The sequence below is a fragment of the Alosa sapidissima genome, chromosome 11 (genome assembly GCF_018492685.1).
Source record: "Alosa sapidissima isolate fAloSap1 chromosome 11, fAloSap1.pri, whole genome shotgun sequence".
Lineage (NCBI taxonomy): Eukaryota > Metazoa > Chordata > Actinopteri > Clupeiformes > Clupeidae > Alosa > Alosa sapidissima.
In genome coordinates this window covers 26,328,631-26,355,649 of record NC_055967.1, presented here as the reverse complement: position 1 = coordinate 26,355,649, position 27,019 = coordinate 26,328,631, and the positions used below count along the sequence as shown (strand labels likewise).

The 27,019-nt window shown below is 45.6% G+C and overlaps 1 protein-coding gene across 5 annotated transcripts in view; it reads left to right on the top strand.

Annotated features, from left to right (window-relative positions):
- Positions 1-7,990: 7,990 nt before the first annotated feature.
- The window catches only part of LOC121723848 (neuron navigator 2-like), a 76,564-nt gene continuing 57,535 nt past the window's right edge, over positions 7,991-27,019 (top strand). For 4 of the 5 annotated variants that reach the window (XM_042110001.1, XM_042109998.1, XM_042110000.1 and 1 more), the window contains exons 1-8: positions 7,991-8,691; positions 14,516-14,633; positions 15,067-15,119; positions 15,708-15,780; positions 16,016-16,250; positions 17,328-17,396; positions 18,108-18,253; positions 26,150-27,019. The exon at positions 26,150-27,019 is cut by the window's right edge and continues 163 nt beyond it. In XM_042110001.1, the coding sequence (XP_041965935.1) occupies positions 8,446-8,691; positions 14,516-14,633; positions 15,067-15,119; positions 15,708-15,780; positions 16,016-16,250; positions 17,328-17,396; positions 18,108-18,253; positions 26,150-27,019 (1,810 nt within the window). In that variant the 5' untranslated portion in view covers positions 7,991-8,445. The remainder of the gene's footprint in view (positions 8,692-14,515; positions 14,634-15,066; positions 15,120-15,707; positions 15,781-16,015; positions 16,251-17,327; positions 17,397-18,107; positions 18,254-26,149) is intronic. The other variant, XM_042109999.1, reaches the window with a different exon arrangement.

Genomic DNA, 27,019 nt, shown 5'->3' with positions numbered 1-27,019 from the left:
AAAATTGGTGAACTAGTTATCAAATTCTGTTACAATGCTGTAGAATTGCAAAGAGCATACAGTAAAAATGTGAAACGTACATATTCAGTGCCTTGTACTCACTTACTCTCCTAACTACAGCAATTTCTAACTTTACTGTAGTTTTCAAATGGCTGTACAAGTACTGCATAGTGTTGTCTTGAACATGTTCAGGTAGTGTCACCGAGTTCTGACCTTTTTTTGCATGGAAAAACACTGAGAGAATAAACTGCCAAACTGCCAAAGCCATTTTCTATCTTGTTCATAAACGATGGCGTGAAGACTTCTCATTTTGATGACACTGGCAGTTTCATTGACATAAATACTTGCTTTTGAGGAATGGACTATCCATTTTGAGCAACTGACGTGCTTTTGCAGATTATCCACTAGGTTTTGCAGTTTGCACTAATTGTTTTGAGAAATGCACTAACTGCTGTGCAAATGTTAATAGTGATGTCAGAAAAGCACCAAAGCGACTGAGAAAAACTGTAATGCTGTAATTGGTGTCAGTCCTGAACCACATATCTGATTCAGCTTGACAACTTAATACATAATACTTACAATAGCTTAATACCAATTTATTTGAGATCTAGCCTCAGCTCTTTAAACATTCTTGACTCTAAATGGTAATTTTTACAGCAGTACATTTGCCATTTAGTTGTAGGGACATTTGTTTAGATATAGATAGATACATAGATAGATATAGATAGATAGATTGATAGATAGATAGATAGATAGATAGATTGATATATATATAGATAGATACTTTATTCATCCTGAGGATAATTTTAGAGTTTAACCAGCCTAACCAGATCTTGTAAATCCACAGTAACAAATATCACAAACATGTATGGTTGATCAGTGCCTGCAACCAGTTACCATTTGTTACCTTTGCACTATCATTGCTCTGGATGTATTGCGATATCCAGAAATTACTTTCTTTAGCCATGGTCAGGCACCTTTTCCATCTCATTTCTGTCTTTTTGTAATTCACAAAATGAACCATGTCCGGATCATTCGTTATAGACGGAGCATATTCTCTGGGCACTCTGAGTTGGACATGCGTATGGCAGTAATACATAACTTTATGTTGACGTCTTAAAGGGTTTGAGTGTTTCCTGCAATTACTTTTAATAATATCACAGAGTCTAGGAAGTTCAGGCCGTCAAAGCCATTGGACTCGGCAACTGAAAAGTCCCTGCTCCAACCCCAAATATGACGTTAATCGGATGACTCGTTTTTACTCTACTGCTGCGAGTGGTAATTGATTTAACATGTGAATAGCGTAAAAGCTAAAGAGTTTTACTGATGTCTAGATGCCTCAAGTAGAAAATAGATCGTAGAAAAGGCCCTTTTCCATTTTTATTGCAACCACTGGCTGCTCCTCACAAGCTCTTTTCTGACTTCTACTGACTTCTATGTGGAAACAAATCTTCCTGATAAATCTCACAAATGTTTTTATTAATCTGTAACTTAGAAACATTGTGATCATTTCATTAGTACCATTTTACTATCCTAGATAGCAGGATGGTGTCCCCATACTTGCACTCTAACCTTATACAGTTTTAAAGATACCCTTAAAAGATTTACCGTAAATGGTGGCCAACCTTTAATGCAATACAGTATTAATATCTCCAAGAGAGTGTTATTATGTCGCTATGAAAGAGCTGCTCCTCATATTCTGTGATGAGACAGTGTGCAGTAACCTTAAGCCAAGAGGCCCGTTAGCTTAATCTCTTCTATAGCGTGACCACTTCAGGAGATTTGGGGAACAGAGAAGGGGTTGGGCAGGAGGGAGGTCGGAGTCAGTGTGAGGGTGACTCACGTTGTCCATCTCGTGGGGCCCCTGCCTTCTCCTCACGTGCCCAACCCCCTGTCCTCCATCATCTCTCTATCTATTTATACCGCTCCCCTTTATCAAGAACACCCCCTGACTCTCCTGAGTCCAGTGGCTTAAACTAGTCAAGGAGAGAATGCAGCCATGGTTCGTATGGGCAGTCCAAAGTCCATTACACTTGTCAAAGGGGATATAGAGGAAGATGTATAAAGCATAGTTATGTTAACTTTTCTTGCTTGATGGAAAGTCTTGATATTGTGTTAAACACAGCTATAGGCTAATATCAGCAGTTGTATTGGTCGCCCTCCAGAATTGGTTATGACACATCAAAAGCCATTTCCTCAAGTGATTTGTCAACTGAGGGCACCTTATATACTTACAGTATATCTACTTATAAGTATGAGAGCCAGGCTCAGTAGTTATTGAAGAAGAGGATTAATAAACAGGTATTATGTAAAGCATCCTGATAGTACATGTAATGGCGTTACCTAACCATAGCAGTACCTATCTGGCATCTAATGGAAATTTTAGATGTAGGCTTTCAGAACCTGAAGGTTACACGGGGCTGTGGCCATAACAAATCCTCTCACAGAAAATACTTATGTGAACTAAAGTTTATGAAATATAACTTTATTAAATAGTTCTTCACCAATCGAAAACAGACTTAAAAAACCTCCAGGCTACATATTTTTCATATAGCTACACCCCTCTTCTCTCCTTAACTACTGATAGTAGAGGTTCACCTCATACTGTCAGTTCACCGTGCACACACAAGAAAAAATGGACGGGCTTCACCTCTTAAATTGTAGCGACTTAGCTTGTATATTATGGAGCCCAGAATAGTGTCAAGAATCATGATCCTTTCAGGGCACCTCTAGTCATGAGAGCTGTCACACCATGAAGGCGGTTTGGTTTTCCGAAAAAGTTATCTTTAGCTTCCAGTAGCGTTATTAGGGTAATGATGCCTAATCATGGTTTGATCAAGGTAACTGGAACCATATACCGGCAGACTTAAACTGATAAACCTCAGAGTAGGCATGAATGACCTGGTTGGCATCATAGCACATCCAGTATTACATCAGTACTTTGGGCCGTGTTTGATAGAACGGGCATGCGGTCTGCTCCGCTGTCAGAGCACTTCACCATCATTTCCAAAAGTTTTGCTCCCAAAGCCAAGGACTAGGGGTCGGAGCAATTCTTATGTCTCATGTATAGGCTATATTCATGCCATCACATCCAGGCCTTGAAGGGCCCAGTGTGTAGGCCTATAAGATAAGTCATAGTCTCAGGGCGACTGTGGTAGAGAGACACCAGGGCATCCTGCCTTACTGACCTAGTGTGGTGGAGCCAGCCTGCCACCTAAGCCTTTAAAGGGATTGTTTGCTGACTGGGCACTCAGCTTGTAAGCTAATAATGGGATTTTTCAGCAGGGGGGGCATAAACACTGGTGCCAAGCCTCCTTCTGCTGTGTGGTTGAGTCCCCCACCCCCCACCCCACCCCACCCCCACTGCCTCCACCAAAAAAGCAGGCTTGTAGTACTGGTTTAGCTTCGTGTACTGTTTGCTGTATGGGGGAGACTGAACTTGACCTCTGTGGTCGGGGACTGAACTTGAAGTTGGAAATCATCAAAGGCAAACACCTCCTCTGATCTGGCTAAAAGTGCGGGAAAAAGACATCATATCCAGCGTCCCTTATTAGGGGTTTTCAGCCTCTTTTTGAGTCTTTGGTGTGGGTGGTATGTTATTTCAGCTGTCCTTGTCTGAAATGGTTGGTTTTTCCAAATAAATATGAAATGTTCATTTTCTATTTGCCCTTTCATTACAATTTACTATAACATTTTCTTTGGAGTTATATCTCATGCTCATTTATTGGTATTGGTAGTTACATGCTATACTGTAGCCCTCATTAGTCTTCAAAATAATGTGGACATTACGTTCTTCTTGTGTTGTCTGCTGACAGATGCCCTCTTCATCACTGGCATCGCTGCCACAGAGCAGACGCAAAGCAGAGCGCGGCTCTGACCCTGTGCCAACCAGCACTATGTTCCTGCGTGCCAATCAACCTGCCAGAGGTGCCCTCGGAACATTAGCAGGATGTGGGCAGCGAGCACCGCGATAGTGCTATCTCTGCCACACTGCTGTGGCAACTGGGTCAATTGAACTTCCTCTTGGACCCCCCCTGAGAAATGTGGAGGGTGAAGCTCTGTGATAGACCTCCACCTGCATGCCTGCAAGCTGCTTCCTTAGGGTTATTTACTTGAGCAAGGAATGAATGTGATAGGGATCTGCCTGTTCCCAGCCCCTGTACTGAGTGAAGTAGGATTGCTCATATACAGTACGCTGATCCTAGATCAGTTTCATAACTATGGTTAATGTCGCTAACTTTAAAAAAGACCTGTAACCTTTACAGATGGATTTCAGCCTAGTGTTAACCACCGGTAAAAATGCGGTCACTTGTTTAACCTTAGAACAACTAACCTTAGTGTGATTTTATTATTTTGTTGTAAAAACAGTTGCATTCTAAAGGCAGTATAGCTAAAGATTTGTTATTATTTTTTTGAGCCAAGTAAATCTAACACAATTGCTATATTTTTACTGTAACTTCAGTGTTTTAGCTGGAAAGTGATGATTTTGACAAGAAATGCATCCTTTACCACCTTTCAAAGTGTGTTTGATTAAATATGTGTTATGGGTGCAAAATCATGGTTCGGTGTGTACCTCGGTTTAGTCACGGTGCGGTTATTTTTCGGTACGGTAAGCCTGTAGGTACTGCAAGCCCAAAGTTCATTGACAATATTGCTGATGTGCAACGGTAATAGTGTGTTAAAAAGGTGTCAAATATCCTTTGACGTTAATTGACTAAGCTGACATATGGTCCGTTACTTTATATTTTTGTGTGGGAACTCAAACTTGAAACATGGTCCACACCCAAAAAAGTCTACTGTTGATTACTGTTAAAAGACTGCATTCCGAACATTCGGTACACATCTGATCCTAACATCTTGTATCTAAACAGTTCGGTACGAATATGTGTACCTGTACACCGCTAGTATGTGTATATGATTCGGGGTAAGTAGTTGGCACGTGGGCAGTGGGCACTTTTTCCGATCCATGTCTGCGGTGGTGGCGTTTCATGTCCAGAGAGCTGGGCGCTGACAGCCAGAGGTGGTAGCTGCCTGTGATTAGGCTGTTAAGTGGAGATTTGCTCAAGTGAAGGCCTCTGGTCTCCATCAAGGCCACATCTGGTGAAGTGGCCGCCCCCTGGAGAACCTATTGCGCTTGCCCCTCGTTAGACACAGGCTTTCACAGCTCGGGGCATGTCCTCCAAGCACGCAGTCGTGTGTGCCAGTGAGTCATGCCTGTGTGCATACTCACGTCTTGTTGAGGTGCCATGATCGCGAAATCTGAACTCACTTGCCCCATGGTAGGTCTGCCAAGGTTGCGTTTACGTATTTTCCCACCCAAGAGGTAGGTGGTTAAGCATTTGATGGGTCAAAATAAGGGAAGTCTCTCTTCAAGCTGAGCCACTGTCATAGGTTCTACTTATAATTCCATGGTCTCACAAACAGGATTGCCGTCTCCTGTTAAGTAGATCGTACACCTTGTAATCAAAGTGGGCAATGTTATTTTGTGGTGTAACTGCATTTGACATAGTAAAAAAAGAGCCGCAAGGGTTATGCCCATGCTACCTGTCGGACATTTAATGTTTGTTGTTCTTGTTGTCCTTAATCCGGTGTCAGTCTTGGCAGCTCTGCGGCATTAAGCTCACCCCTCCCCGGCAACTCTGACCCACTGCTGTCTCGAGCGTTTAAAACTGAACCCAGCAGTTCTGCGCGGCGGCCAGTGCTCGTGGGACACATTGATACAGTGAGCAGTGCAGGTGTCGGATCTGCTGCAGAGAGCTGGCGACCATCTGGAACAGGCTTATCCCCACGTCCAGAGATGGAGTCATGGGGAAATGGGCGATGGCGTGGTGGTCACACCAGGTCAAGGCGGTGAATGTGAACTTGGTAACGGTGGACTTTCTCCCTTTAGCTTTTCAGCCCTTACCCTGCTTATGGAAAGTTCTGGTGTATGACGTGACCAATATATAGCTCTAGAAAGAGTTAAAGGAACTGATGCCAGACCTCCTTTTTTCTTTTTTTCAGTTCTTTTTTCCAGTTCTAGTGAAAGATGTTGTAGGTATCAGCTGTGGTCTAAATCTGAATGAGGGAGGAGCAGGGAAAAGTACTTATTTGCTGTTTCTTTTCCAGATGTTATTTACAGCAATCACAGAACTGCTCCAAAGTATTCCATATTTCAGTTGAATTATTCTATCTAAAGTCATGATGTCTTTTTAATTATTTTGCATTTAGATATCAAAATTAATAAATAAATAAAAAACAACAAAACATACAAATACAAATCTTAATACAACTTAATACAACAAATACAAAAATACAACAATGATACAACATAAGTGGTTCCCATACTACAAAATTCAATGAAGTCATGGAAATGCATTTGAAATATCCCCCTGAATCAAGCCTGCCGTTACATTCAGATCCCTTGACCTATTCATATGAGACCTCTTATGTGTTTCTGTTTTTAATCCATGGTAAATGACATTGGATGTCAAGGATTAGGCCATTAGATCACATGTATTAAATGTGCCACGGTGTAGAAATAGCTCAGACTATCACCTTTCTCTGACCCGTGGTGGACAAAGACCAGGCATGTCAGGACCATTCACTGAGTGCAGTCACTGATAATGACTGCAGTTGACCTCCAAAAGCTCATTAGATTATGTGAACCAAGCAAACCATATGGATGTCACTTAGCTCATGTCATCCTGGATTCACTTCATATTGTGTTGGGCTGCAACTCCTCAGTTAGGGAGGTGCATAGTGGTAGTAAAAACAATATCTCAGTAGCTCTGGAGAAACTGAAAAAAAAAGGATCACAAAGGATCAAGATTGTGGAGGTTAAAGCTATATCTTCTTAAGGGTTAAAAAGTCTGAGATCTCGAAATCTGTGTCTAATTGCATTCCGGTAATTGTTCCAGAGACTTGTATGCTGCTGCCTCACTTAAAATGTAATGTCTCCAAATTCTTTATAGTACTAATGTTATATACTGTATATAGAATGGACTATACATGTTAGTCCCTGCTGGCCTGATTCCTGGAATGATGCTGACACACACACACACACACACACACACACACACACACACACACACACACACACACACACACACAGATCAGCTCAACCAACCATCCAGTCTTTGTATGATACAGGGAATGTTGCCAATTAGTGCAGCACACTTGACCGCTGTTAGATGATGGTCCCAGACTTCTTCATATGGTAGCTTTGTTTCCCCTAGAGAGAGAGAGAGAGAGAGAGAGAGAGAGAGAGAGAGAGAGAGAGAGAGAGAGAGAGAGAGAGAGAGAGAGAGAGAGAGAGCTCTGGTGTGTTGGATGGAAAGTGTTAATCTGCCCCTGATGGGAGTGCTCACTGGTGCAGACCCACTGAATGCCAGGATTTCCCTACTACGTCTGATTAGGCCATCTACCCATCTTTAGCCCAGTCTTTAGATCCACCTCCCCCTTACACTCACTCACTCACTCACTCACTCACTCACACACTCACACACACACTTGAAAAGAAGCATCTGCCATTCACGGCTCATGTCTTTCTAATCTAGTCGCTCCTGCAGTCTGTGCTCGTCAGGTCAGAGGCACGCTGCCTTCATACTCCTTTTGTTTTTGTTTTGTTTTGTTTTTGTTTTTCTTTGTTCCTTTTCTATCTGTTGCTCCTGGATCCCGTCGTGGAGTTGGAGTCCCTGCTTGTCGCTAAACAGTTGGACGTGTGTGTGTGTGTGTGTGTGTGTGTGTGTGTGTGTGTGTGTGGATCGGAGTCCCTGCTTGTTGCTACATAGTGGTGTGTGTGTGTGTGTGTGTGTGTGTGTGTGTGTGGATCAGTCAGAGGGGGCAGGTAGGAGGGAGGAACTAGCCCCTGTCCTGTTCTGTCCTGGGTGAGTGAACAAGCATCTTTTGGAGGAGAGGAGGACAACATAAAGGAGTCTTTTGAGGAAGAGGAAGACAACATAAAGGAGTCTTTTGAGGAAGAGGAAGACAACATAAAGGAGTCTTTTGAAGAAAAGAAAAACAACATAAATGAGTCTTTTGAGGAGAGGAGGACAACAATAAGGAGTCTTTTGGACACTTTTCATGGGAAAGGACTCTCCTGAAGCCACTTCGGCGTATTTTGGATTTGGGTGTGTGTAGTGGTAGTAGTATTGTGTTTGCTCCTTAGAGTGGAGCTCTGTGTGTGTGTGTGAGTGTGAGTGTGTGTGTGTGTATGTGTGTGTGTGTGTGTGTGTGTGTGTGTGTGAGTATACAAGTTTAAGAGCATGTGCTCTCATGTTGGTTTGCTGCAGCTGTTGAGCCGGTTCAGCCAGTGGTTGTGGTCGTTCTGATTCTGCTTTTGAAAGCTGGGTTAGAGTAGTGTGAGTGCCTGTGTGTGTGAGAGTAGACTTGTGTCTTAGTGTGTGTGTGTGTGTGTGTGTGTGTGGTTTTGGAGACGCGCTTGGAAAGCGCAGACTAGGGAAGATGCCTGCCATTCTGGTCGCCTCGAAGATGAAGTCGGAACTGCCCAAGCCAGTGCACAATGCCCTTCCCATTCCTCAGCACCCGTCCAAGACGGGCACGCTACCCGCCGCCGGCAAGCTGAAGGCTACTCTGGGCAGCCAGAGTGCCCACAGGACCCTCCAGCGGAACCAGAGCCTTGGCACGGCCACCACAGGCACCCCGGCGAAGAAGACCCCCGCATCCAAAGGCAGCTCCACGGACCCTCAGGTCAGATCATGCCCTTAGCCCTCTCCAGATAAGTATCTCTCATTGCACTGCTCAAAGCATCTCTTGACTGTTTGCATTTCTGTATGCAGGCTTTTGCCGCTTTTCTCATTATTTGGCTTCGTTTTATGATGGTTTGCTCCTCGCCATCTTATGATGGTCGCTATTGTACATAGTGCCCTCATTCGGTCACTGCAACTGATTGAGTTATTGGTAGCTACTCCTGAGCTTTTTTGCTATTCATGCCACATTTGAAATGCTGTGCCCGATGGCCTTTTGCATGCTTGTTCATCAGCAAAGCTCTGATGTCTGTGTTTCTGAGGTTTAGTTAATTCCATTTAGTGAATGGAATAAAAATATATCAGTACAATGATATATCAGCTACTGAGTGCATATGTGGTTGATATTCTGAAATAGCCAGTCTGCAGTAGCTAGTGGATTAAAAGTGTATTGGTGAGTAGTCTAAAGGAAGTGCATTTGAACTAGTCAGTGGAATGTACACCTGCTGTGGTTTGTTAAGTGGTTTTTGCACAGGTGTGATTTCACCTTTTTGCCCTTAACCTGTAGCACAGCTGTGGAACAGTTGAGATGCTGGCTGCTCTCTGTGACTCGAGCCATTACAGACCATGTCCACAAGGCCAAAGTGCTACGTGCTACGTGACCACAGATGCTAGGCATTTATAATTTACACAGCCACCGGTGCGTCCCTCAGCTGTGTCGGGAGTTAGGCAACCCCCTGCGGCATCGATGACGGTGTGTGTGTGTGAGCGGAGGGAGCCAATGGCGGTGGCTCCTTTTCCCCGCAGGTCCAGCTAAGGCCCCTGGCAGCCAATGGCTGTGGCTTCTTTCCTCTTTAAGTCCAGCGGAGGCCCCTGGGAGCCGAGGGGGGTGGGGGGAGGGGGAGGCCACAGGGGCCACTGTAGCATGCGGCGGGGTGGATGAAAGGCAGTCTGCCGGCCTTGTCATTAGCGCGCGGTGGCCGGTGGTTTTTCTGCAGGGCTGTAGTTTGACGCTGGTCTACCGCACCGCACGCATGGCTCCAGGGCCCATGTGCACCCGCGCTCTCTCTCCCCCCGACCGGCCCCGGGCCCCTCCAAGCTCCGGGAGGGAAGACACGAGGCACTAATGTAAAATAATATTGTTATAGCGGAAAGAAAATTGTCCACCCTTTTTAAAAAATAAAAAGTCCAGCTCAGTTTCCTGGCATGGTAGACTGGAAAAGACGTGCTTGAGAGCGAGAAAGGTCCTTGTGGTGTTTTGCTGTTGCCTTTGCAGAGGTTTGGATTGGTTCACTGGTGCCTAAAGCAGTCTCTAATTGATATCTTTACGATGTAATGTTGACAGGTCAAGTTAATGTACCTTAACAATAAAAACGTCAATTTCTTATGGACCTCTATTAAATCTGAGCTGTAGACTAGTCATTCTTACAGAACTGGGTAGGCAAGATTGCACTTGAAACATCAAGATGTGCGTAGATGAGTGGAAAAATAAGCTAATAAAAAAGATTGAACTGCTGGTGTAAGAGATTTCACTCTCATTTTCAGAGAGGTCCCATCACCCATCTGCCCTGAGCTTTTATTTTGACGGAAAGCTGTGCAGCTAATGACTTGAGTGTACTGGGCTGACCATCGCCACCCTTAACCGCTCTGGTCTCAAGTACACAGAGTGTACTGGGCTGACCACTGGGCTGACCATCGCCACCCTTAACCGCTCAGTTCAGCCCTTACAGAAGGCCATGCAGAACAGATTCATTTAAGTATAAGTATATAAGTATATATATGCTTTTGATCCCGTGAGGGAAATTTGGTCTCTGCATTTATCCCAATCCGTGAATTAGTAAAACACACACAGCACACAGTGTACACACAGTGAGGTGAAGCACACACTAATCCCGGCGCAGTGAGCTGCCTGCATCAACAGCGGCGCTCGGGGAGCAGTGAGGGGTTAGGTGCCTTGCTCAAGGGCACTTCAGCCGCGCCTACTGGTCGGGGTTCGAACCGGCAACCCTCTGGTCCGAAGTGCTAACCAGTAGGCCACGGACGCCCCCTATTTGATCCTATAATGCGAATATATGTGTGTGTGTATGTGTGTGTGTGTGTGTGTGTGTGTGTGTGTGTGTGTGTGTGTGTGTGTGTGTGTGTGTGTGTGTGTGTGTGTGTGTGTGTGTGTGTGTGTGCACGTTTGTGCATGAGTGTGTGTGTGTGTGTTTGTGTTCATTTGTGTGTTTGCTTGTGAGTGTGTGTGTGTGTGTTTGTTTGTTTGTTTGTGTGTGTTTGTTTGTGTGTGTGTGTGTTTGTGTGTGAGTGTGTGTGTGTGTCTGTTTGTTTGTTTGTGTGTGAGTGTGTGTGTGTGTATGTCTGTGTTTGTGACTCATGGCCCATGGGAATCGTCCCCTGAGGTCCCACCACCTGCTCTGAGCAGGTTTGTTCCGAGCTTAGAGGGGATTTATCTGGGCTCATAGAATGTGGTGGGACCACTTCAACTTCACTCTCCATAACATGTGCACACACACACACACACACACACACACACACACACACACACACACACACACACAAACAAAAATGCATAAAGATGCAGCTGCCCGCCTTGCAGCACTTTGAGTCGTGGCCAAGTGCCACCACCTCCCTCACCGCAGGCCTAAGTAAAAACTGCCCACAGCAGCAAGCAGCTCATGATGATTATTGCAAACACATGCCCGCCCGCCAGCCTGCTTTGCCCGCTCGGCAGCTAAGAGGAGCCCGTGCCGCGGGCAAAGGGACGGAGCGGTGCTTCCCCATCTGCTGTCTGCTGCTGCGGGGAAGCCTGTGGGTAGAGCAAGCCCCTGAGCATCCCTGGATCTCCCAGGGCCAGAGGCAAGCGTGTTCTCACAAGCAGGCTGCACCAGGCACGTCACTGAAGCGATCCGCGCGGAGCGTAGGAATAGTTTTAGAAGACTGGTCTAATTAGTTTGAATGTATGCGCCACTACCCCGTCAGGTGAATAGCCAGTCCCATCGATTGATCGCTAATTGTTGCAGCATGCGCTCTGCGAAATGGAACGCTTCAGTTGCGTGCCTGGTGTAGCCTGCCTGTCAGAGTGCCTGGTCTTGATGACCGAGCACTGCAACTGAGTCTGGATGAATGGGACATGAAACACGGTTGTGGTGTTATGGATATTGTATTTAGCAGATGCATTTGTCCAGAGTGACTTACAGAATATGAACTTTACAATAGTTAAAAATAAGCAGTTTTTAAAAGTTGGTAAGCCAACATTAAGCAAAATAGTAATAATAACAAAAATGTCAATACTACAGTATATCAAATATCAATGTTGAAAATAAACGAATAGCAAAAAAAAATATTTAATGTACAGTGAAGCTGCTGATTTTTATTTGTAAATGCAGAGATAGAAATACTGACAAGAGAGTGTACTGGCAGTGCTTGGAGAAAGGATCAGGGAAGATGGAAAGTGGTCAGCGACTGGGGATGACCGTGGCCGTTTCACCTCCACTCTTAACATGAGTACCATCACTGACCTCACTGACTGGCACACATTAGCTATAGGGGATTTTGGACTCTCACACACACACACACTCTGCTGCCACCATGTGGTAGTGATGAATGCAAGCACAGTCATAAATGTCATAAATCTTAAGATTCATTCAATGGGATGGTTCAGTCCACTATGAAGGATTAAATATGTGTCCTAAATTGAATTCTCATTGTTTGTTGAGCCATCTATCCAACATTGCACTCTTTTCTTAATCCAGAAGCTATACAAAAATACAACTTGGTTTTCACTGTCAGCCAGATGTGTTGGCAAATAGTTGACACTTAATCTGTCAATATTTACAGAGATTAACTAAATTTATGATGTAAAATTCTTTGCCCCCTCTGTGAGATACTGCAGATGGTGAGATTGTAGTCCCCCCTCTCCCACACACACACACACACACACACACACACACACACACACACACACACACACACACACACACAACCCTTCACAGCATCCTCATGCCCTCCTTGCAGCCACTGGGAATTTAGTTTTAATGTTAGAGCAGCAGGCCACCTCATGCAGAACACAGCGCCACTACAAGGGCACTAGGGCATCTTTTTATAGGATTTACTTTTTGGTTTGACGAAATGTCCAATATACACATGTGTGTCTCAGCATCCATCCATCCTCATACAGTATATGCTGTGCGTTGAGAGGAATTCAAGTAACTTCTGTCACTTCTGTTGACGTTCAAACAAAACAGAGAGCTAGCTCGCTACTCCCTCCCTCTCCCTCCCGTGCAATTGAAACTCTTCTAAACGCGCATCTCATCGGTGATTGGCTGGAACAGTTTGTTATGTTTTTATGGTCCAGGCTGGACTAATTTTTTGTTGCCTTCTTTGAGCCTGGGCTATCCACAGAGAGTGTGTTTTTTTTACAGTGTATTCAGGGCACAGGCAGCTAGTGGATGGTGATGGGATGTTTGCTGCATGTGACAAAAAATGTTTTAGTTTAGAAACCGCTTAACATCGCTTAGAGAACCTTTAATTAGATGCCTTGTTGAAAACAATGGAGCCTACCTCCAGTAGAAGGGCTGACATGGAGGCTTACACTCTCAGGGATGCTGCGGCATTCACTCCCTTCCTCCCTTCTAGGTTTGTGTGAGGTTGGATTTCCTGTAGTGTGAAGGACCCTTTCTGAGGTGGCGGTAGCATAGTGGCTAAGGAGCTGGGCTAGCGTGTAGTAGCCTGAAAAGTTGTGGGTTCAATACCCGGCTTCCACCGTTGTGCCCTTGACCAAGGCACTTAACCCCAAAGGCACTTAATGTAATATAATTGAAATATGTAAGTCACTTTGGATAAAAAGCATCTGCTAAATGAATAAATGTGAAGGTACAGACACACACACATGGCAGTGTGTGTGTGTGTGTCCTCCTCCTCCTCACCTGAGTCTCTGACCACTCTGCCCAGTAACTGCTCGCTCCCTGCCTGCCAGGGCAGAAGGAGATGCCAGAACGAAAGGGGCCAATTACCCACAGTGACCTCTGGATTACTACTTCAGTCAGATTTACGCTGGAGTGCTCGTGGAGGGATGAAGTGTGTTTCTATCTTAATCTGTGGTGATGTCATGCGGCGTGTCCCATTCAGGGGGCCTCTGCTGCCTCTGCGGCTCGCTGTGGCTCCCTCTCTCCCTCTCTCTCTTTTTCTCTCTCTTTCTCTCTCTCTGTCTCTCTCTCTCTCTCTCTCTCTTAATGCCACGCCGAACCTCACTCGTGCTCAGTGGCCCGAATTTGAACGAGAGGAAAGGGGAGATGGCAGCTCCTGGAAAAGCAAGTTCTATTTTGCACTTTACCAGTCTGACATCATTCTTGCCTTGTCTTCACTTCTCTGTGTGTGTGTGTGTGTGTGTGTGTCCGTGTGTGTGTCCGTGTGTGTGCGTGTGTGTGTCCGTGTGTGTGCGTGTGTGTGTGTGTGTATGTGTGACTGTGCATGTGCATGTTTGGTTAAACGTGGTTGCCTGTGTGTGAATGAATGTGTGGTGCACGTGTATGTTTGTGTTTGTGTGTGTGTGTGTGTGTGTGTGTGTGTGTGTGTGTGTGTGTGCGTGTGTGTGTGTGTGTGTGCGTGTGTGCGTGTGTGTGTGTGTGTGTGTGTGTCTGTGCATGTGCATGTTTGGTTAAACGTGGTTGCCTGTGTGTGAATGAATGTGTGGTGCACGTGTATGTTTGTGTTTGTGTGTGTGTGTGTGTGTGTGTGTGTGTGTGTGTGTGTGTCAAGACGTGGGGAGCTCTGCTGTGGAGTGTGCCTGAGTTGACTGCAGGGTCTCTTGTCTGGTCTGTTTGAAACAGATTTACACAGACTGGGCGAACCACTACTTGGCTAAATCGGGCCACCAGCGCCTCATAAAGGACCTACAGCAGGATGTGGCAGACGGAGTACTGCTGGCTGAGATCATCCAGGTCGTGGGTAAGAGACCTCACACTGCTCCAATCTTAATGGATTTTATGGCACTATTTGACATTTTCTTTCGCAGACAAGGAAGTTAGTATTTATACACGTCACTTTATTTGAGCATTGAAGTATGCAGCTACACTTTGAAGTTGTTAGAGTAACTGTGAATGTGCTCCTTTTTTGGTGGGCAGCTTTTTAGTTCTTTGAATGGATTGTAGTTGCTTTTCCCAATCCAATGCTGGGCAACTGATGTTGTTTACTGTAATGAAAGGATGAAAATGAGAACTGTTAGTGAGGATGGTGATGAGATCAGTATAATCAGTAATACTGGAAACAGATCCAATTTCTTTGTAAATGGCTGAATAACATCAAACAGAACATGAGTCATCATATACACAACCTACTGAAGAAATCATGTTCTCCTTCTCTGCCTTTCAATCTCTCCTAGCAAATGAGAAGATTCAAGACATCAATGGATATCCGCAGAGTCGCTCTCAAATGGTAGGTCATTCATCAGACTCCCAGTGGAATCATTAACATAATGATAGGTATCAAAGACGGGATGACATGCAACTTCTGGTCAGAGTATTGTCCTCTCTAAGGTCCTCTATGCTCACCTTCGACCTTGCTTGTTACTGTATCGTATTGACAGCTGTTATTTGCCCTGCCAAATCACTGTATGCTTCACAGAGCTCTGTTTTATTTACAGTTAGTGCTTTGAACACAGTGGGCATGCAATCAGGATGTTTTTTAATGGTATGGCACCCCACAGAGTGCCATCTGCCTCCCCATGACCCCCCCCCCCCCCAAACCCCCCCTCCCGCTGCGTTGGATCACTTACACAGCTGAGTGAGAGTCAGAGCTCTAGATTAATGTACTGTGCCTATCGATAATAGTTATTGATAATATCCAGTGTTTTTTCTCCAAAAGAAAAGAAGGAAAATTGAGATGATCACTTTCCCTAACACCCCCCCCCCCCCAGACAATTAATTGATAATGAATTGATAAATTAACAGATAATTGGCTGTTGCTTTCCTCAGCCCTGTGTTCTCTTCATGTTATGTAGCTGTGTCTCCGTCTTCTCCTCAGATTGGAAACATTGAGGCTTGTCTGGGTTTTCTGGATGACAAAGGGGTGAACATTAAGGGGCTGTGTGCAGAAGGTAGGTGTTGGGACAGGCATGTCTGCAGAGTTTGAAACTTGTCCTTAACGTCTTCTAATAAGTCAGTAAAGTTAGGCACTGAAGGGCATTATTATAATGTTTGGACCAACATCTGAGATATCGTCCTAGTTCCGTCTGTGCTTATGCTCAACTGTAATTTATAGCTGTAATGTTTATAGCTGTATGTTCATCTCCCTAAAATGTTCATCTCCCTATTGGCCTGTTTGTTCTGCAGAGATCCGTAATGGGAATCTGAAGGCCATCCTCGGCCTGTTCTTTAGCTTGTCGCGCTATAAGCAGCAGCAGAACCAGACTCCAAAGCCCACCGCTCAGACCCAGCGGCCTCACAGCCCTGCCCAGCCGCCTCTCGCCAATGCTGGGCAGACTCCGCAGGGGAGCCCCTGCCCCGTCCATAGCCACCAGGGCTCCGCCAGCCCTGCTCTGAAAGCTCACACAGACATGACATCCAGGTGCCACCTTGTCTTATGTTCACCATTGTGCTTATTGTAGTGGAGGGAATACAGCCGAAGCATTTACATTTACATATAGCCGAAGCAGATTTCATTCAATTTAAATGTAAATGTAAATTACATTTACATTTCATTAGCTGAAGCAAATTTATCCATAAGATAAAGGAAAAGTTTCTAAAAGTGTTCAAGAACGCTAGCCTGGCGTAGCCAGACTCAAAATCTTATCAGAAGTTGAGCCTGGTAACACACCATTTACATTTGATTATAGGGTGTATTTATACCTAGCCTGGAAGTCAGCCTGAATTTACCCAACCCACAAAATTTGAGGATGTCAAAGGCCTTAATCTCTGTTAAGATCTTATCATCCTTTTGAAGTTATTGTGCTGTTAATATCTTATATAACAGATAATAAAGTTTAAACATCTGACTCTTTTGTGGGCGGGGTAAATTCGGGCTGCTTTCCAGGCTACAAGATCGCTCTTGTGTACCTTTTCAAACTTTCAAACAATGATATTTTTATGTCCAGTGACTTAGCAGACTTTATTCATGGGCCTGTCAGGGGTTTGTCTGAGGTTGTGAAGGGGTGAGCAATAGAAGTGTTACTATGAAAATTATGCGCTGTATGTTAGAGTAAATCTATGCGCTGTATGTTAGAGTAAATCTATGCGCTGTATGTTAGAGTAACTCTATGCACTGTATGTTAGAGTAAATCTATGCGCTGTATGTTAAAGTAAATCTATGCGCTGTATGTTAGAGTGAAGTGTGCACTTAAGACTTCCACGGCGAGCCTCTTCATCCCTGTAATTCTCCTGTCTCTTTCCTCTGCGTCTGTCCTTGTGTTTCTATTTCAAGCCACAGCATGTCTTCTCCACTAGCTCTGAATGTTGAACTCTGTCACCCATAGCCTAACTTTTCTTCAAACCAAATCTCAAGTGTGCATGTTGCTGTGTTACCTGCACTCTTTGTTGTCTGTCTCTGTCGTCTCATTCCTGTTTTTCCTCTCTCTCTCTCTCTCTCTCTCTCTCTCTCTCTCACTCTCTGTCTCTCTCTCTCTCTGTTGTTCTTTTTCTCCTTCAGTCGTTCATCCAAGGATTCCACTCAGACTAAGAGGCCCAAGCTCTCTGTTGCTCAGAAAAAGACCTCTAGGTCAGCCCTTTCATCTCTTCTGTCCATTCTCTTTTCTTTCCTCCTCCCCAGTGACCTCAAAGTACCCCTTCATGTGTGTGTGTGTGCTTCTCCATTGTTGTCAGGCTCATTGCAATGACCCCAATGCTGTACTGCCCCCTGCTGGCCTAATAGAGCTACTGAAGGCCACCCCACCATTTACATGCTTGTAGCTGCAGGTATACAGTGCCTAGGTTTAAAAGTCAATCATAATACAGGGCCTGCCAGAGGATCATATGAGTGTGGTTTGTTTACTCAGTTGGACGCGAACCTGTTGCAGTCACAGCCCAGATACAGCATAGATTCCAGTAGATAGGTGAAGAGATGAATAGGGGATTGGGGTCACATGAGGATTCAGAAAGATCACTATCTTAGAATAATAAGGTTCTATCTGCGTTTTGAGTAGTTCTGAGATATTGAGCTTCAAAGTTTTAGAATTCCATAGAGTTACATGGTAAATGGAACAAGTTCTTTTTGATATAAAGTCCAAATATATACACAACTTTAAGAAACAACTCATCTGAACTTAAGAAACTTTCAAAGAATAAAAATATGTAAATAACTCCATTTTGACAAAAATGTCAGATAGAACCTTATTATTCTAAGGTAGCGAGATGAAGATGAAGGCTGATTTCTCTTGCTCTCTCACCCTGTCTCTTCTCCCTGCGTCCTGTGCCGACCCCCTCACTGCAGGCTGCCTGGGCTATCAGCGCGCGCTGGAGAGGGGAAGCTGCGTGGAGCCAGTGGAGTGGGCAGCCGACGCAGCCAGAGCTTCAATCACTGTGACAAGGCCAGGCCCCCCCTCAGCACCCACACCCCCACCAGCAGCCATGACAGAGGTGAGGGGGTGTCTAACTTCACAACACTGGAGTACCAACTTCAAGGAGCACGCCAACTTTTTGGGAAATTAGCTCATTAGCCGTCTACCCCAGAGTTAGATAAGAGGACACACACTCTTCTCTTCTCTACATACAATAACCCAACCTTACACTATTAGCCTAGCTTAGCATAATTCACTGATGGTGGTTTACACCAGGTAGCCCATAGCTCCCTTTTGGCTATAAGCTAACTATAGGCTAACTGGTGTAACCCACTGCCAAAGTTGGCGTGTTCCGGTAACTCACATGAGTACATGTGTGATCGGAGTGCGGTTGATGCTGAACCGCATACACATCTGTATGCATAGCATGGCTCAAATCAAGTTAAAAAAGGCACAGACAGGAATAGCGTGTGTGTGTGAATAGTGTGTGTGTGTATGTGTGTGTGTTATATTTGTGTGCGTGTGTGTGTTATGTGTGTGAGTGTGTGTTACATGTATGTGTGTGTGTGTGTCTGTGTGTGTGCCCATGCTGATGTGTGAGTCTGCACCTCGGTGTGGATGTATGATCCATAAGCAGCAAAGGGGAGCGCAGAGGGCAGTCATGTTTGTGGCCGCAGGGCCAGCTGTCCAGTGTCCACGCTGTGAGCGGGCGAGTCATCGGGACCGACTGGACCAACAGAGGTGCTATGACAAGCATGTGACCAGAGGCGTTCCACCAGGGATCGGCGCAGCTCGCACTTCCTAAGCACTGGATCGTTAACTCTTGTTAGGAGGAATGTTATGACCGTGGCAGGTTGCATGGAGGCCTGAATGTGACCCGGCAGATGTCTCGTCTTCATCGTAACCTTGTTAAAATTCTCTCGAATTACAAGATCTGTGCAGCATGTGTTTGGAGCGGCCTCTTTCAGCATTTATTATGAGGTATGAAATCATGCAGTGGTTTATCGACAGGAACTTTGAAGACTCATATTCTTATATTTATTCTTATAAGACTTACAGTATATTCTTGCAAAGAGGTTTGGGGGGGGGATCTTTTTTTTTTTGGAATGTCAGAGAGGAAGTTAAGGTCTACATTATAGGATTAGTCTGTCCATGCGCTGATTTGTAGTTTGCTGGTAAGCTCCCAGTGTCTGTAGTGGATAAACCTTTGCGTTTGATGGAATGTTATCGTTGGATTCAGTAAAACTAGCTCGTGCTTACAGATTCGTTACCAATAGACCTGTTTGTTTGGACCAGCACTGCTTATTATGTTGTACAGCTAGAATTTGTCATTCTGTTGGCAAAAGAAAAGCTTCATTATGGCCTCGTGTGTGTCTCCCCGACTTGACACGCTATAATTGTAATGTGATTACGATGTACTTCTCCAGACGTTGTTTATGATTATGATGTGGTGGTGAAGGATGCTGGTCAGGGCTGAATGGGATTCTGCATTTCACTCATGCTTTTCCAAAACCTCTGAAGGAATTTGTTGAGATTTGCTTTGGTTAGGCTCGAGAAACATCAGTTGTACATAGTTTATTATCCCTCTTGGACCTCAGTTTATGTGTGTGTGTGTGTGTGTGTGTGTGTGTGTGTGTGTGTGTGTGTGTGTGTGTGTGTGTGTGTGTGTGTGTGCATGTGTGTCTGTGTATGGATATGTGTGTCTGTATTAGAGAGAGTGCCAGACAGATAGATAAGGTGCAGTTAGGGTTAACTGGTAGCCCCTGTCTGCTGGTTGCGGTATGCTGTGTGACGAGGCATTGATTTAGCTCTAATTAGTGTACTTGTGGTAGTGAGGGAGAGAGAGGGGGATGCCGAGACAGAGGGAGAGAAAGAGAGAAAGAGATGACAAGAGAGAGATGGAGGGAAAAAGAGAGGGAAGAGTAGCGAAAGGGAGAAATAATGAGGGAGCTTTTGTGAGTTAAATAGTTTGGAACAAGAAAGAGAGTTAGCAAGGTTATTGAGTGTGTATTTGCCTGTGTGTGAAAGGGAGCAAGAGAAACGGATGGGAGGACAGAAAACAAGAGAATTCTCAGCTGCTGACGGCCATTGTAGGACATGGAACCTTGTAACCTACAAGAATGGATCTAACTTGAATTTGTAGAAGCGCCTCTTTGCGATTTTTCCCTCACATTGGGTGAGTATGTGTTCTGCAAATCAAACTTGCGCTGTAGACTGGGCAGTGATTATTGGCACTTTTTTGACCTAATTAGACACACATAGAGTGCACCCGGGTACCAGCAGAGTGATTGGCACGGGAGGGGTTGCCATCGATCTTCCGTGCCCACCAGCTCGGGCTGTGGGATTTTCCTGGGCACTGCGGGCGCGAGGCGGAGAGAGGGCAGGGGTCAGATCCTGCAGCTGGAGGATTTGCAGCGTAGGTGACGATGGGCTAGATGGCTGCGTGGTTGCATCTGATCTCAACCTCAGGTGTGTCTGTGCACTGCTTCTCTCTTTGCTTGTTTGCTGTCATCTCGTCACTGTGCTTTGATCACCCCACGTTATGCAGGTTATTCTTTAGCTGCTTTAGGGTAGATGTTTTCACATCAACATTTGATTCACAGGAAGTTAGTTTGTGACTGAGTAAATCACAGCGCATTGAAAATAATGTGAACTCACTGTAGCATTATACACTCTCCTTTGAACAAGTTATAGTGTTGTGTCTTAAAGTGACAATAGCTGTAGACTGGTGCACTTATGGCTATAAGACTGAAGAGTGTAGATTAGTTATGGTTATGGTTATAGTTATGGTAATGGTTATGGGATTTGGCAGACGCTTTTGCTGTAGACCGGTGCACTTATGGCTGTATAAGACTGAAGAGTGTAGACTAGTTATGGTTATGGTTATGGTTATGATTGGTTATGGTTATGGGATTTGGCAGAAGCTTTGGTATAGTTGTTGGATACTGTGTTAACATAGACTACTTAGCTTCCCCTCTCTGCTGCTAAGCTATGCACGGCTGCTCTGCCTCGCCACAGCCATTTTTATTTGTGTTTATTCATGTGAGGGGGACTTCTATACATTTCAGCAGCGGGGCAAGAACAACAGGGGGAACTGAACTGTCCATCTCACTTAAACACGCACAAAGGAGACGCGTTTTCTGTCCTTCTTTCAGCGCAGTGTTGTTAGATCTCAGAGGGAGCGATTCAGAGTCGTCCCTAGCGCCAGTCGTCTGATTCATGCATTCTGATGGACCACTTGGAGGTGTTTGTTGTACAGATGACCAGTGTGTTTGTATTTACATAAACACTGTCATCTATTTACCACACTGAGGTGTTTGTTGTACAGATGTCCCGTGTGTATGTGTTTACATAAATACTGTCGTCTGGTTCAGCCCTTTGTTTAGCTTTTACTGAATAAACTTGAGGTCATTTTTCTCAAGTAAAAGAACACTTGTTTAAACAGAAACTGTTATACTGTCTACCAGGTATAAGAATAGTCCCGATGATATATTTAACTGTAGGCCTACATTGCTGAAAGTTCTATTCAGATTAATTTCATGGACAGATAAAAGCTATTTGTAGCACATGCTACAAAGAGCTCTGCTTGTTGCAGTGTAGTGATGAGATCTTGCAAATCCACATTGGAATCCTTTGATTTATGTGTCACACACTGTATATTGATCATGCGAACTACAGCCAAACACATTTTGAACTCCCACCCTTCAGTCTGAGTGTGAGCCATGTGTATGTTGTCCTCTTCTACTGCACTTTTTACCCCCCCCCCATTAATGCACAAATAGGCTGACACCAGACATAATTTCACTGCATTTCTTACTTCCAGTAACTATATGCATGTGACAATAAACTTCCTTGTATCCTTGTATCCTTGTATGTTGGTGGCAGAAGCTGTTTCTGAGACCCCATGGTGCGGTGGATGTTGACCGCTCTCTGTGGCCTAGTGTGTGTGTTCGCTCCAGCCTCGTTTGTCTGCTCCCGTCTCTAACAGAAATGTTAATTGTTCATCATAAAAACAGAAGTGTTGAGAGAAAAATGGTAACATGTGCGGTAGGGCAAAGCGTTGCCATGTGGGAGGTTAGCTTGTCTGGTGCTGTGCCTTGTGTGGCCCTAAACCAAGCCTTTTTGGGCTTTTTGCTCTCGACATCTTGGGAAAGTTTTTCCCTGCAGTTTTTATCTGTGAGCGGTGAACTGTCCTCTTCTGCTTACTGTCTCTGGAATTGGAGGAAGCCAGACGAGTGTGTGTCCCTCGCTTGTTTATTTGAAGTGCATTGATAATTTGACCCAGTTACTGTGGTTACTAGGGCTAATTGGCATTTGTATGGCTTTGTAATTAGAACCAGCAATCCCAAATACTCTTGTTCACGCCACTAAGGACACCACAGGTGTTGGTCAGCCTTGTGTATAATCTGGTCAAATTTGCTTATTAGTCTATGTTGTCAGCATGCTAAAATTGCGAATGCAAATTGCGCTTCTTTTGCTCATATTTGTGAACTCAAAGTGGTGATAACCATGAAGATACATCAGATATTTTTCTCAAATTGGATAATCATTATCGCTAATGCTGTTTTTGTTATGCTTATTTGTTTGTATGTCTGTGTGTTTGTGTGTGTGTGTGTGTGTGTGTGTGTGTGTGTGTGTGTGTGTGTGTGTGTGTGTGTGTGTGTGTGTGCGTGCGTGTGTGTGTGTGTGTGGTGAATTTACTGTGTGAACCAATGTGATCATGCAGTTTGACATGTTTTTTGTCATGGCACTAACTTTTTAAAGGAGGTTATTTGTTGTGTGAGGTCTGGGCTGAGGGTAGCAGTGGGTGTGGGGGGGAGGGGTGTGTGTGTGTGGGGGGGGTGGCCATGGATATGTAGGCAGCTGTGTGAGGTAACAGCAGAACAGCTAGAGTTTGATTTACTCAGCAAGGCACTTTGCCTAGGCACACGCTAAACACACACTCAACACACACACACACAGACACACACACACACACGTATATACACACCCACTCCTGCCTCACTTCCTTCAGCAGTTTGGATTTGAAATTTCGAGTGGAGGCCGTTACATTTTCTCTAGCCCTCTATTCTACCTCCATTATAGCACCTAGCCCACCTTAGAGTTGGTGTTCACTCTGGGTACCGGTGTGCTGCTGTTGTATTTGGATATTGTTGGTTTTCTGTGGGTGGTTGTTTATTTGACAAAGAGGTGAGTGGAGTGTCTGTTTTTAGAGCCAGTTGAACTTATCAATAATATTTTGTCGTCATTTTTACACAGACCATGAAACTCTTGCATGTAAACCTACTCCTAACCCTGATTATAGTTTCCTATAGTTGTGCTCGGTATGTTGGTCTGTACTCTCTGGTATTAGAACACTTAATAAGTGCTACGTAATACAGCGACTTTTTGTCCCTTGATTACGTGTCAACGTCTGTAGGTAACCAATTCTGTTGTTCTTGCATGCCAAGTGACTTCAGCCGTGCCTACTGGTCGGGGTTCGAACCGGCAACCCTCCGGTTGCAAGTCCGAAGAACTAACCAGTAGTGCCCTTGAGCAAGGCACCTAACCACTCACTGCTCCCTGAGCGCCGCTGTTTGCAGGCAACTCAATGCGCCGGGATTAGTGTGTGCTTCACCTCACTGTGCGTTTCACTAATTCACGGATTGGGATAAATGCAGAGACCAAATTTCCCAAAGAGTATACTTATACTAAATACTATACTATATGCTAACTGGTCTGCTAACTCACAAGCACTCTACAAGAATGGTCAGAGCAGGCTTTACTTTCTGAGGAAGCTGAGATCCTTCAATGTATGCAACAGACTCCTGCAGATGTTCTACTCGTCTGTCATGGCCAGTGTGCTTTCCTATGCTGGGGAGGCAGCATCAGGAAGAGAGATGCTGGACGCCTTGACAGGCTGGTGAGGAAAGCTGGGTCTGTTGTTGGCACAGAACTGGAGGCTCTCACTACCACTGCTGAGAAGAGGACACTGAGCAGACTTGACTCTATAATGGAAAATTACAATCACCCCCTGCACCCAGTCTTTGACAACCAGAGAAGCGCATTCAGCTACAGATTCCGTGCCATCCCATGCAAGACAGACAGGCTCTGGAGGTCCTTTGTCCCCCGGGCCATCCGGTTGTTCAACACCACACAGAAGGACACCCAGAAAGAGATCATCATAGGTGACTGGACTGCATAATCAACCTTCCCACACCTGCACACTCATCTGCACTTTTTTTTCCTGCTGCTGATACGCCAACTCCACCCCCACTGTGTGTGTGTGTGTGTGTGTGTGTGTGTGTGTGTGTGTGTGTGTGTGTGTGTTCACCCCGATTTCTTCCTGGACTATGCATAGTGACACTTTGAGACACCTGGACACTTTGGACACTTTTTCCAGTTATTGACTCTTTTAGCTGCTCTTTGCTATGTACCACTCAGCTATGGCACATGTGATGAACCACTCTTTTCTTCTAGATAGATAGATATATAGATACTTTATTGATCCCCAGGGGAAATTCAAGCTCATCACAACCACAGCTATGTGTGTAATGTCTTTGTGGTTTTTTTATTCTGTATTTATGTATGTATGCTACTGGACACCTTAATTTCCCTCGGGATTAATAAATTATACTTTACTCTACTCTACTCTACTATACTATACTATACTATATACTTATATTATTGTAAAATATCGAAGGAGTTGTGGAATGTTTATATAGCAAACTGCATGTTTATTTTGTCCCCCATCCCTGTTTCATTCACCCGAACCAGGTGGTAGGCTACGAACGAACATAGGCACGTTCTACATTCCTGAACGGTTTCATTCAGAGCTGAAAATGCAATGATAGCCTATGTGACAGAAGACAGGTTGCTAGTGACAAAATATTAGCTTTCAGTGTGATATGATCTCTGTAAATTACGTTTATTCAATTGTTTCAATCATCCCAATTCTCCCTTATGGTTGGCTAGTGGTATCTCATTTCCAAGGGGAATATTTTCACCCCTATGTCTTGCCACTCGGTTTCGAGGGACAAAGGCTAGGGGTAAGATGAAGGGATAGGGGAAGGGGTAAAACAGAGAATTGAGATTGGCCCTTAGAACTGCTGCATTCCATACGTGCACAAGATGTTTCATGGCAGATGTTTAATTTCACATTATTTGTTTTGCTTTTTGTAGTAAATAATCTTCTACCTTCCACAATCTTCCATAGCAGTCCGGTCAAGAGAGGGGCAGAAGGCCGACCAGACTTTTGATATGTACTGTTGGCACTTGCCAGTGCTATTGCTTAGGTAGTGACATTGACATGGGTAATCACAGACCTCTAAGGCTCATCAGATTTAACTGGAATCAAACTTGCACAGCTACAGCTGCAACTCCTCAGCTGCAACATGCACAGCCTGTGGCCTTTCCAGGAATACACCGGTATACTTTCAGTGATATGAAACTGGTGCCAGTGGTGTGTTTGCTGTGTGGGCGGTGTGTGTGTGTGTGTGTGTGTGTGTGTGTGTGTACTGTGAGTGTGTGTGTGTGTGTGTGTGTGTGTGTGTGTGTGTGTGTGTGTGTGTGTGTATATATATGTGTGTATGTTTGTATTTGTGTGTGTGTGTGTGTGTGTGTGTGTGTATATATGCTGAGGGGGAGGGAGTTCTCCTGTCCTGTACTGTAGCGAGTAGCGATGTGTATCTCAGGCAGACACTGCTGACTCAGGGGGGAGTAGGCCCTTAATCCCTGGACCGGCCCCGTGGCCAGAAGCTCCCAGAGATCCCTGTCTGCTCCAGCCTCTCAGCCCCCACTGACCACCACTCCACTCCTCTCCACTCCAGTCCTGTCCTCGCACTAACGCTGGATCTCTCTGTCTGTCTGTCTCATTCTGTCTGTCCTCTCTCCACCTCTCCCTCTCTGTCTCCACCTGCCTACCTGTCTGTCTGTGTAATCCCTCTCTCTCTCTCTTGTGCTCTCTCTCTCTCTCTCTCTCTCTCTCTCTCCACAGAGAGAGTTGCTGCGCTGTCTCCATCGATGGCCGACTGCGGGCCGGTCCGCACCTCCAGTCCTCAGCCCAGTGGTGGCGGCGGCAGTGGCAAACCGTGGCGGAGCAAGTCCCTGAACGCCAAGCACAGCTCCACGTCCCCCATGCTCTCGGTCAAGCAGCCGGGCAGCGGCGCCCTGGACGCGCCTCCCAAAGTCATCGCCCAGAAGTCCATGCTGGAGAAGCTCAAGCTCTTCAACAACAAAGGCGGCTCCAAGGCCTACCCCACTGGTGGTGGTGGTGGTGGTGGCAGCGCTGGTTGGCTCCAGCAGGGGGCGCCAGAGCTGGATGCAGTCGAGACGGACACCCGGCCGGGGACCCCGGGGAGCGTGTGCAGCAGCCAGCCGGACGAGGTGGACGGCGAGCACCAGAGGCCCTCCAGCCGGAGCGCTGACACCAGCCCCAAGCTGGCGCTGAGGGGCATTGCCCAGCGCACGCTCAGCCGAGCCCTCACGCCCAAGAAGAGCGCCCTGAAGAAGGACACAGAGAAGGAGAAGGAGAGGACCAGGGCCAGGGAGGGCTCTTTGGCCCCTGACCAGCACCTCAGGGAGCTGAAGTGTCCGGATTCGGCCACTTCAACCCCCGAGCTGAAGAAGAGCTCTTCCCTCCCCAAAGGCAGCAAGGCGAGCAGCAGTGCCAAGAAGGAGAGCTTGTCTCTAGCCCGCAGTGGCATCCCCAAGCCAGGGGCTAAAGGCGCCAACACGGGACGTGGCTCAGTGGCGCCCTCCTGTGGCAAAGACGGGGAAAAAGGCCACGGTGCTAAGCCCAGCGCAGGGCTGTCAGTGCACAAGGGGCAGCCAGACAGCAGGACCTCCTCCTCTTCCAGTCTGGCGT